Here is a 12,956-nt window from a genome sequence, read left to right as displayed (position 1 = left end):
TACAATCCCTACCTCTACTGCGACTACCCCCACGTCCCCTTTGTCTCCCTCTGTGTTTTAAGATGACCCTCTGTGTCCGAAACCTCTATCAGTTGATTAATCGATTAATCCTCGGAGCTACCAATGAGGTGAGTTTAATTACTGGAAACCTGCTGGGATGCTGAGTTTTGATAGGTTGCGGATCGGCAGGTAATTGATGAGTGGGCAGTACTTCTGATATGAGTTCCTTATTTAAGAGATGTCTCTATGGAATCCATCTATGATAGGCTATATGTGAATACCAATGATGGTGGAGCACTTTATCATCAAGACCACTATTTGACTGCCCTTTCCCCTGATGATTCCCCTCTTGGGATGAAACGTGTAGGGAGGTGGTCCTTAGCAGGAATGGTCCATGGAATCATGTATTGATCCGTTGGATTTCTGACTAACATAACAGGAGGGTGCATCTTCCATGTGGTTTCTTCATCATTTGGTGAGATCGTTCTATATTATTTTATTATGTACCCCCACTTATTCTTGCCAGCATATTATGGGTGATCATCAGTGGTACTGATCTGCTTCACATATTTGAGAAAAATTATGCTGGCATTGACAGTAGCAGTAATACCTTTATGGATTTATGCATTTGGCTTCTTTGCGGTGCCTGAGTAACCAATAAGGTTGAATGATTGCCCCGGGAGTACAGAGAACCAGTCTGTCTGAATTAATATTTTTTGGTCTCTTGACTTATAATCAGCTTGTTGTCTGATTAACTGTTGGTTAATGCACACGTTCGTCTGTATATGTTGTGTCTTGTCATTTTAATAGGTATATTGCAAATTGTCTCTTCAGAGAGGAAGAGGACTAGAACTCTAGTGCCACCTATTGGAAGTAGCAATCCTAACAGTCAATGTTGACCCTTCAACGAGCCTTGTCACATAACTTAGGATAAAACCAAACTAGAATCTCAATTTGCAGACTCTGTGTTTCGGGGTACTGCCCCTCATCAGTGCCAAGTGGAGATCTGGTTTTGGCTGAGTGAGAGGTGTCTGACCGGGATCCAAGAAGTATTGTTTCTCCTTGCGGAGAGTGACATGTTAAGCATGTCGAGATGAGGAGACTTAAAGCCGCAATGCTCCTCTGGGAAATATGCAAATTGTCTCTTCAGAGAGGATGAGGACTAGAACTCTAGTGCCACCTATTGGAAGTAGCAATCCATTGCGGCTTTAAGTCTCCTCATCTCGACATGCTTAACATGTCACTCTCCGTAAGGAAAAAAGATACTTCTTGGATCCCGGTCGGACGCCTCTCACCAAGCCAAAACCAGATCTCCACTTTGCACTGACGAGGGGCAGTACCCCAAAACACAGTGCCTGCAAATTGAGATTCTGGTTTGGTTCTTATCCTAAGTCATGTGACAAGTTTCATTAAAGGGTCTACATTGACTGTTAGTTTTGCTACTTCCAATAGGTGGCACTAGAGTTCTAGTCCTCTTCCTCTCTGAAGAGACAATTTGCATATTTTCCAGAGGAGCATTGCGGTTTTAAGTCTCCTCATCTCAACATGTTTAACATGTCACTCTCCGCAAGGAGAAACAATTCTTCTTGGATAATAGGTATATTTTGTTGCTATAAAATCAGAAATTAAATTAATTTTCTCTGCAATTTTACTTACCAGTAGACTGTAAATCTTTTATAAAAATGTCATCTTCAGTTGTACCTTTTTCATCCCTAATTACCAAAAGATAGCACTTTAGTTATTGAGTCTAAACAACCTGACTGATCAATCTGGAAGGAACGTATAACAAATGTTTTGCTTTAGAAGAGATCAACCAGTTGGGAAGATTCAGAGAGTATCACTGTACATGTGTAACTTGAAAACAAGGACTGTAGTGGGTACTGTACAAATTCTGTTTGTATTGTTGAACTGTTATGCCCGAAAAAAAAAAAACACTGGAGGACAATTATTACACTTAATGTGCCAGAATTCTGTAGCAATTTGCATGAAAAATTATCTTCCATGACTTATCCAATAAGGTACGTGACATCACTTAAAAGACAGCATGGTCTAGCAGAAAGGTAGAATGACCTAAATGTGATACTGTGCACCAAACATTTTTTCCAAAATTTTGACAAATTTCTAGCATATAGTGAAGCAATTAATAGGTGTTGTACATTAATTTAGAATAGACAGCCTAAAGATTTACCAAATGTATAACCACTTTGATAAATCGTGCAGAAATCACGGCACTTACAGCCTTCGCTGGTGAGGTCATTAATGGTCATTTTAGGAATATTCTACTGCACTGAATGCACTTAAGAAAATCATCAAGATCCGCGGCTGGCAGCTACCTTTGCAATTCCTGACCAATGATGTCCCAGATGTGCTCAAGGTTCTTGATGATTTGCCATAGTGCATTTGGCATGGCAGAACATTAGACAGCCATTAATAACCTCATTGATAGTAGCCAAGGTTGCAAGTGTGTGGATTTCAGCTCTTTCCACACTGAATAAATGAGACGTTTTGAATTGTTTTTCAATTTTTTCATAATTTATATATTATTAACATGTCTTTTAATCCTGTGATTTCCATAATTCCACAACTTTTCCTTGTTATAATATCAATGTTGAGGAGTGTATGTTGAAATATTAATAAATGTGTCTTGTTATATCCTTTTTAAAAACTTTTGTTATGTTTTAGCCACTGTTTCGTAGCATTAATAATTAAATAAAATGGGATTTAGAGCTCAGCAGCTCAGCTTCTTGAGTGCGATCATAAATATGTACGATTAAATAAGAAGTCTATAGATCTCTATAGCACTCTGCTACAATGATCATCTGAATGCTTCTGACATTTCCTTTGAGCAATCATTGAGTGTCAAGACCCAGACCCCCCACTGATCAAAATTACTAAACAGTGAATACAACATATTTAATTTTTTTTATAAGTTTACTTTTTAATAAATAATCAACTAGGCTAAGGGAGCTCTTTTATCCTTTACCGTTATCTGTATTTGACTTGTTCGTGACTCCAGATGAAACATCAGCGAAACCTGCATCAGATGTGTTCCCATAGGTGGGTGTATGTATACATTTTTTCGATAATGGCTGTTTTGCAATGTGATCTTTTTGACACTTTATCCTATTTCAAGTGGCATGTTATATTTTATCTTAACTACAAATTATCTTATTTTTATATTATGTTTAAATTTTTTTGCCATTTTTGTATTGTTTTTCTAGTTTTGGAATATTGTTACTGTTTTGGGATACTCTACATTACTAGCAATTGTTTTATGGGCTTTTGGACTTGACCTGTATCAGTACAAGCAGTATAAACTATTTTTTATCTAAATGAACCTTGGTGATTTTTTAAAATTTAAAATAATGTTAAATATTACGTTTTCAGTGGTTGATGTTACCTGTTGTCCGGTGACCACATTTTGACAGGGTGCACTGAAAGCTGAGTGTTATCATTAGATCTCACATAAAACTAACCTAAAGGTAGCAAATAAATAGATGACTTCTTATAAAAGAGACAGATTTTATTAGAATTCTGGAGTAAAGCTTTTTCAAATGTGGCAAATTACGCTAGTCCTGACAGTGTTTTTCTTTAAATTGATGGACCTTAGTGGGAAGGAGACAAGGTCAGGCACGGCTGAGGTGATGATTGTAATTTAAAGCCCCGAAAGTGTCATAAATTGTAGCAAGAATATACAAAAGCCATGGAACTGTTGGGATACAGCTGGGAGATGCTCAAAAATGTTTAGGAGGTGCAAGTCTATTAATGAATTTGGAGCATCTTACTCCCGCACACACTTGATCAAGGCTATAATACAAAATTACAGTTTTGATGAATCAAGGGCCAATGATGACAAGCAGAAACTTCATCTATCTTGATTCCTCCCAATAGAATTCTTAGCTTTGGTTAAGAAAAGCACGTGAGAAAAACTGAATCAAAAGTGCAAAGGGAAAAATGTGCATTAACCTTTACAGGCAAAAACGAATTCTGTACTGAGGAAGAGCACGAAAAAGGCCACCGTGATCATAGAAGCTTCTCTCCAGTGACAGAATGTAGATGTTGTAAAAGGTGGTGGTGTGGTGAAATGTTATCATGTTGTCCTCTCAATAAGTGCTTTATGTTGTACCTTTCCATCCAGCAGCTTTCAATCCACCTGGACATGGTCTTCCGAAATGTCATTAGATCTACCAGGGTATTCTGACCTTGTGGGTCCAACAGGTTACTCAGGGATTGAAGGCGATTTTCATCACGGCTGGGGTCTGTCACACTCTTCAAGTAATCAATGATCTGGAAAGCTGGCACTATTCCTTCAGATAAAGAGACTTATTGCATAAGTACATGGCATAGTCTTCCATTTAGTCATTGATCCTCTACTCCTACCTAGAGGACAATAAAGGAGACCTATCATTCAGAGTCACCTTATCTGTGATTGAGGCTGAGGGTACATTACTGCTAGGTTCCTATGATACCCTATGTGAAGAAACCAGATTGTATCTTAATTTCCCAGACAACCATGTTTTTGCAAATCCAAAAGAACTGGCTTTTTATCTGTATATTGGCTTGTGGATTTAAGTGTTTATGTCTGGTGGGTCGGGAGGACAGACTTGCCGGCTGATATACTGTCTAACATACTGTGTAAGTCTGTAATAGTCACACGTGTTGAAACATAAATAAATATATATATATATACACACAGCAGGATAAGGTAAATGGAGTAACGTTTCGACCCTATTCCGGGTCTTTCTCAAACTGCAAGCAAACACAAACTACAATTAGTGCTATGTACATATAATAAAGCATATAAATCAAAATTTACAAATGTACATATAACCCTATCTACTATCAAAATTAAGAATCTTATGGATCCCGTTATCAAGGAAAAGTTAATGAAATACAATAAATACATTGAAATCCTCTCCTTGGTCTCTGTTTAGTCAGGTAATTCTTAATAGCGATTAAAGAGGCTTGGAACGAAAACATAATGGTAAAGTAATTTAGATGGCAGATTCAATGACACCTAGTGGTGGACATGATGTGTACTGGTATATAATACCACATAAGCACTGACCTGTGTAATGGGTAGTAGACAAAAATGAAGTGTGGTCCCTTTAAGGGCTGCAGGTAAAGACCTTGAATCTGCCATCTAAATTACTTTACCATTATGTTTCCGTTCCAAGCCTCTTTAATCGCTATTAAGTATTACCTGACTAAACAGAGACCAAGGAGAGGATTTCAATGTATTTATTGTATTTCATTAACTTTTCCTTGATAACGGGATCCATAAGATTCTTAATTTTGATAGTAGATAGGGTTATATGTACATTTGTACTCCATTTATTTACCTTATCCTGCTGTGTGTGTGTGTGTGTGTATATATATATATATATATATATATATATATATATATATATATATATATATATATATGTTTCAACACGTGTGAATAAAAATTTCACCTTTTGCAAGACTTATCCTGAGAGAGTGCGGCTGTTTGCACCACCTAGTGAGCTGAGTGCGCTCCATTTTTTAAATATAAGTCTGTAATAGTGACTGTACATTGAGTGTGTTAAGCTTTGTTTATTGATGTGTGCTTATATGCTAAAGGTACCGTCACACTCGGCGACGCTGTGGCGATATAGACAACGAGCCGAACTAAACTAGATCGCTGGAGCGTCGCTGTTTAGGTCGCTGTAGAGACGTCAAACACAGCAACTCCAGAACGATGCAGGAGCGATCCAGTGACGTAACGGCGACTCACTTCTCGTTCTCGCTGGTTGTTAGCTCCATTACATCCATTGTTAGCGTCGTTGCTTTTAATGTCAAACATGACGATACTCGCCGACCTGGCGACGAAATAAAGTTCTGGACTTCTAGCTCTGACCAGCGATGGCACAGCGGGATCCAGATCGCTGCTGCGTGTCAAACACAACGAGATCGCTATCCAGGACGCTGCAACGTCACGGATTGTTGTCGTTCTTGTTGCAAAGTTGCTGAGTGTGACAGTACCTTAATAGTGCTACTTAATCCCATCACCATTGTTTACCTTATCTTGATGTTGGACTGAAAGACCCTGGGTAATTCTAAAAATAGCTTACATGCCTTGGGTATAAAAAGACTCAGAGATCACATCCTGGGAGACTGAAGTAACACAGAGCTATCAGCCAGACATTCTGCAAACCACCTAACAGACAAGAGAAAGGACTGCAGCCAATTCATCATGGCACCATCACGAGGGACACTGATCTATGATTCTATAGGAAACAACCCAGGGGTTTTTGGCTCCGGTTGGAAGGACACAGATCTGATCCAGTGACCATCTCTGAACCATGGATATGTTTGAAGAAAGCCAGATTGGGGACCCGCTGGTTGCCTTGTTCCATGGAGATGGTCAGATAAGCCAGGTGGTGACTCTCGTGTCAACTGGCTTTGGACCTTGTATGGACTCTATGGACAGTTCTTGGTCATCTCCCTATGCTTGTCGTTACCCCTTCTCTGTGCGTTCATCCACAGATGGAGTAGCGACCCTGGGAGCTCTGACATCATGTCATACTGGAAATACATGGAGACGCAGTGATCTTTTATATGCGCCCATGTGACCCTGGGAGCTCTGACATCGTGTCATACTGGAAATACATGGAGACGCAGTGATCTTTTATATGCGCCCATGTGAGCCTGGGATCTCTGACATCGTGTCATACTGGAAATACGTGGAGACGCAGTGATATTTTATATGCGCCCATGTAACCAAACAATTCCAGCCATGGTGGGATTTTTCTGTTTGCTATTGTGTGTTGTGGTTCAATAAAGTATTGCCACACTGTTTTACTTTAACCCTGTGTTGTCTGTGTAGTGTATTGCCCACGGGGAGATAGAGCGGGCGTTCAGTGGTATGAGCCGTGGTCCATGCAGTCTTGCTAAAGACAGCCGGGCCAGCGGACGAGAGCACCCACTGACCCTGTTTCTCCACAATTGGTGGCAGCAGTGGGATACTACTCACCCCGGCGGAACTGGGGGAGCTGCAGGGGACTGGTGTTCTCACCCCTCATCCAGGGCTCCACAACAAGGGAGGTATACAGACAGACCCAGCAGACCATTGATGAGGCATGCACAGCAGGTTTTGGATGCCACTATATCCAACCCCGCCAAATCGGCCTTCGGAAGAGGACCAGAGTGGCTTTATTACCTCAACAAGAAATGGAAACTACAGGAGATGTTCCAGCTTCAACATATTGAATAGAATTTAATACAGGAACTACGGAATGTGGAGGAAGCCATGCGTGGATCCAATGGATACCAGTAGTTACTCTTCAATTACGTATGGAGTTTATTTTTGTAAGGAGCATATGGAATATGCTCTAAGGAAACTGGATGATCGGAAGCCTATCATGTCTGGTTAATTAAGATGGGGGAGGAATGTGAAGAAACCAGATTGTATCTTAATTTCCCAGACAACCATGTTTTTGCAAATCCAAAAGAACTGGCTTTTTATCTGTATATTGGCTTGTGAATTTAAGTGTTTATGTCTGGTGGGTCGGGAGGACAGACTTGCCGGCTCATATACTGTCTAACATACTGTGTAAAGGTACCTTCACACTAAACGATATCGCTAGCGATCCGTGACGTTGCAGCATCCTGGATAGCGATATCGTTGAGTTTGACACGCAGCAGCGATCAGGATCCTGCTGTGATATCGCTGGTCGTTGGTTAAAGTTCAGAACTTTATTTGGTCGTCAGATCGCCGTGTATCGTTGTGTTTGACAGCAAAAGCAACTATGCCAGCGATGTTTTACAATGGTAACCAGGGTAAATATCGGGTTACTAAGCGCAGGGCCGCGCTTAGTAACCCGATGTTTACCCTGGTTACCATCGTAAAAGTAAAAAAAACAAAGAGTACATACTCACCTTCTGATGTCTGTCACACGTCCCTCGCCGTCCGCTTCCTGCACTGACTGAGTGCCGGCCGTAAAGTAAAAGTACAGCACAGCGGTGACGTCACCGCTCTGCTGTTAGGGCCGGCGCTCAGTCAGTGCAGGGAAGCGGACGCCGGGGGACATGAAGGTGAGTATGTAGTGTTTGTTTTTTACATTTTACACTGGTAACCAGGGTAAACATCGGGTTACTAAGCGCGGCCCTGCGCTTAGCAACCCGATGTTTACCCTGGTTACCCGGGGACCTCGGCATCGTTGGTCGCTGGAGAGCTGTCTGTGTGACAGCTCTCCAGCGACCAAACAGCGACGCTGCAGTGATCGGCATCGTTGTCTGTATCGCTGCAGCGTCGTTTAGTGTGAAGGTACCTTAAGTCTGTAATAGTGACTGTACATTGAGTGTGCTAAGCTTTGTTTATTGATGTGTGCTTATATACTAATAGTGCTACTTAATCCCATCACCATTGTTTACCTTATCTTGATGTTGGACTGAAAGACCCTGGGTAATTCTAAAAATAGCTTACATGCCTTGGGTATAAAAAGACTCAGAGATCACATCCTGGGAGTTGGAAGTAACACAGAGCTACCAGCCAGACATTCTGCAAACCACGCAAGAGACAAGAGAAAGGACTGCAGCCAATTCATCATGGCACCATCACGAGGGACAATGATCTATGATTCTATAGGAAACAACCTAGGGGTTGTCGGCTCCAGTTGGAAGGACACAGATCTGATCCAGTAACCATCTCTGAACCATGGATATGTTTGGAGAAAGCCAGGTTGGGGACCTGCTGGTCGCCTAGTTCCATGGAGATGGTCAGATAAGCCAGGTGGTGACTCTTGTGTCAACTGGCTTTGGACCTTGTATGGACTTTATGGACAGTTCTTGGTCATCTCCCTATGCTTGTCGTTACCCCTTCTCTGTGCGTTCATCCACAGATGGAGTAGCGACCCTGGGAGCTTTGACATCATGTCAACTGGCTTTGGATCTTGTATGGACTCTATGGACAATTCTTGGTCATCTCCCTATGCTTGTTGTTACCCCTTCTCTGTGCGTTCAACCACAGATGGAGTAGCGACCCTGGGAGCTCTGACATCATGTCATACTGGAAATACATGGAGACGCAGTGATCTTTTATATGCGCCATGTGACCCTGGGAGCTCTGACATCGTGTCATACTGGAAATACGTGGAGACGCAGTGATATTTTATATGCGCCCATGTAACCAAACAATTCCAGCCATGGTGGGATTTTTCTGTTTGCTATTGTGTGTTGTGGTTCAATAAAGTATTGCCACACTGTTTTACCTTAACCCTGTGTTGACTGTATAGTGTATTGCCCACGGGGAGATAGAGCGGGCGTTCAGTGGTATGAGCCGTGGTCCATGCAGTCTTGCTAAAGACAGCCGGGCCAGCGGACGAGAGCACCCACTGACCCCATTTCGCCACACCCTATGACCACTGTCTACCCTTGTGTAGGTGCAAGTCAATACTCACCCCCCTTACCAACTTAAATAATGCCAATCATGTACAGGTTTGCAAACACGGGATCTGATATTGGATAATGGATAGGAAAGATAATAGGAAATAAACAGAGCTCTTTATTCAGGGTGCCAAAACCCAGCACCATAGTCAGGAGTCGATTTTCATCTTGAGTACACGACCATCTCAAATTTATATTTACAGCTGTAAGCTAGAGGTGCAAATTCTAAAATAAAACATGGATCCAAAAATTGATGGCCTATAGTTAGGATAGTCCATAGGGACCCAACCCACACGCACACGCCATTGTGGAGAATCATGGAGTCACTAAAGATAAATAATGACTTATACACCTGCTATGAGCAGGCATAGATATGGTAGTTGTTAAAAAAAAGTCTATCAGATCGATAGTTCAAGCATTTTCCTACCAGCTTCTCTATAGGACAAACCATGAAAAATGCATTAAAAAAAGAACACATCATGGAAAAGCGCTCAAACAAAGGTTTTGCCATTTTTAAAAGTATAAGTTAGGCATTTTTAACAGTGTAAAAATGAAAAGGTTGCAAAACAAACTAATTGAAAGAAGCTTAGGGTTGAATCCCATGCTGCAGATTCTGAATGGGGTTGTGGCTTATGAATTGGAGAGTTGCAGAACTTTACGCAACAAAATCTGCGGTAATTATCTAAGATGGTAGAGATGAGCAAATCATCATAGTTGAAGTGTGATACACACACAATGTTGCACCAGGAAGGCAAATTAAACCTGTCACATCGGATAAGACTATTAACCTGCAGATAGCGTGGCCGTCGGGAGAAAATTAAGTTTATTGGTCTCAAGAGCAGCCGGCTTTCAGTCATACAGGCATGCCGATTTGGCTACAGTCACCAATCCGCTCACAGCATTGAGTGCGGTAGCTGTAAGCACACCCCGACATTCAGAATGACTGCCAACTCTGCATTGATACACTGCAGAACGAGCTGTCAGTCAAAGTGCCAGGTTGTGCTTACCGCCGCGCTTCAGTCAAAGTGCCAGGTTGTGCTTACCGCTGCGCCTCCCGACTAACCTCTGACTTTAAGTCGTCGGCTCCTGGGAGGAGCAAAGTTCATTTTCTCCCAGGAGCTGTGCTTTCAGAACAGTGGCCGGGCACCTTTCTCCCACTTTTAACCTGCAGATTAACCCTATATCTGTAGGTTAATAGTGTTATCTGACTTGACAGGTTCCCTTAAAAAGAGAAGCCTGGGATACTGGCAGGTAGGAGGCAGTTCGCAAGCCTCCTTACCGATGGATGAAGGTCTTGAAAATGTATTCACTCAACTCTAATCTGAACATATTAATATAGTAACAGGTGTTGTTTTCCAATCTATTACATTAACATTTATTATATCTATGTACCTCAAGCATTTAGAATATAAGCTATACATGTTCTAATGTCTTTGTTGTGCCTCCAATACAGGATTGTGCCTGCGGCTAACCATGTCGGCTGCACATCAAGCACAATCAGGTTGATAATTTCCAGATGAGCAACATTAACCAAAGTTTATAAAACATCATAGAAAGTTACATGTACTTTCCATCCAGAGAAAGAATACATGAGTTATCTGTGTAAACCACTACAAAAATAACTTAATTGAGGTTCTGCAGGGTCTCACTGCTGGAATTTACAATCCAAACTAAAGATTTAACTTTGGACTCATTGGTTCTGTGCAGGAAATTTCCACACTCTGGAGTTGGCCATACAAACAGAATGACTGCCGCAACTATCTGACATTGGCTCATTCCTTAATAGAAGGGTCTTTTCATGAAGAAGGGACAGTCAGGATGCCACCATACTTGTTGGATTACTCTGATATATAGTATTTTTCTTCAGGGATAGAAAAAAATAAACAGCTAAAAGAAATGTCATTATAATTACATTTCTAAATACTTTTAATTAGTAAATCACAATCATTTTGTTCAGGGAGATAATCACTGTAAGATTAAAATGAATACTGTCTTGTTACACTGACAGAAACCATCCCTAGGCGACTAAGAGGACAGGAGCCTGCTAGCAGGGGTATATGTATTTACAAATCCACTGCTGTGACCTGAAGATACATATACAACAGATTCAGTGTGACATGGTGAACAATATTGCGAGCCGCCTCTTTTACTGTGGTAGGTCCAGTATTAGATCAGATAGACAAGGGTGGACATCAGTGTGAGCAGCCTCAACTTACCTCAGCAACCCTAGTATTTCCAGTATTAGATCAGATAGACAGGGTGCACAGCAGTGTGAGCAGCCTAGACTTACCTCAGCACCCCTAATATCTCCAGTATTAGATCAGATAGACAGGGTGGACAGCAGTGTGAGCAGCCTCATCTTACCTCAGCACCCCTAATATCTCCAGTATTAGATCAGATAGACAGGGTGGACAGCAATGTGAGCAGTCTCATCTTACCTCAGCACCCCTAATATCTCCAGCATTAGATCAGATAGACAGGGTGGACAGCAGTGTGAGCAGTCTCATCTTACCTCAGCACCCCTAATATCTCCAGTATTAGATCAAATAAACAGGGTGGACAGCAGTGCGGGCAGCCTAGACTTACCTCAGCACCCCTAGTATCTCCAGTATTAGATCAGATAGACAGGGTGGACAGCAGTGTAGGCAGCCTAGACTTACCTCAGCACCCCTAGTATTTCCAGTATTAGATCAGATAGACAAGGTGGACAGCAGTGTGAGCAGCCTACACTTACCTCAGCACCCCTAATATCTCCAGTATTAGATCAGATAGACAGGGTGGACAGCAGTGTGAGCAGCCTAGACTTACCTCAGCACACCTAATATCTCCAGTATTAGATCAGATAGACAGGGTGGACAGCAGTGTGAGCAGCCTCATCTTACCTCAGGACCCCTAGTATCTCCAGTATTAGATCAGATAGACAGGGTGGACAGCAGTGTGGGCAGCCTAGTCTTACCTTAGCACCACTAATATCTCCAGTATTAGATCAGATAGACAGGGTGGACAGCAGTGTGGGCAGCCTAGTCTTACCTCAGCATCCCTAGTATCTCCAGTATTAGATCAGATAGGGTGGACAGCAGTGTGAGCAGTCTCATCTTACCTCAGCACTCCTAGTATGTCCAGTATTAGATCAGATAGACAGGGTGGACAGCAGTGTGAGCAGTCTCATCTTACCTCAGCACCCCTAGTATGTCCAGTATTAGATCAGATAGACAGGGTGGACAGCAGTGTGAGCAGTCTCATCTTACCTCAGCACCCCTAATATCTCCAGAATTAGATCAGATAGACAGGGTGGATAGCAGTGTGAGCAGTCTCATCTTACCTCAGCACCCCTAATATCTCCAGTATTAGATCAGATAGACAGGGTGGACAGCAGTATGAGCAGTCTCATCTTACCTCAGCACCCCTAATATCTCCAGTATTAGATCAGATAGACCGGGTGGACAGCAGTGTGAGCAGTCTCATCTTATCTCAGCACTCCTAATATCTCCAGTATTAGATCAAATAGACAGGGTGGACAGCAGTGCGAGCAGCCTAGACTTACCTCA

The 12,956-nt window shown here is 42.0% G+C and overlaps 1 protein-coding gene across 4 annotated transcripts in view; it reads right to left on the bottom strand.

Moving 5' to 3' along the window:
• KASH5 (KASH domain containing 5) overlaps positions 1-12,956 on the bottom strand; it is a 108,689-nt gene that overhangs the window by 66,894 nt on the left and 28,839 nt on the right. For all 4 annotated transcript variants that reach the window (XR_013214571.1, XM_077259642.1, XM_077259641.1 and 1 more), the window contains exons 4-5: positions 4,127-4,307; positions 1,657-1,712 (exon numbers count right to left, since the gene is read on the bottom strand). Coding sequence is in view for 3 of the 4 variants with exons in the window: in XM_077259642.1 (XP_077115757.1) it covers positions 1,657-1,712; positions 4,127-4,307 (237 nt within the window). In the remaining variant the exon portion in view is untranslated. The remainder of the gene's footprint in view (positions 1-1,656; positions 1,713-4,126; positions 4,308-12,956) is intronic.

The sequence above is a fragment of the Ranitomeya variabilis genome, chromosome 4 (assembly GCF_051348905.1).
Source record: "Ranitomeya variabilis isolate aRanVar5 chromosome 4, aRanVar5.hap1, whole genome shotgun sequence".
Classification (NCBI taxonomy): domain Eukaryota; kingdom Metazoa; phylum Chordata; class Amphibia; order Anura; family Dendrobatidae; genus Ranitomeya; species Ranitomeya variabilis.
This window is presented reverse-complemented; position numbering and strand designations above follow the sequence as displayed.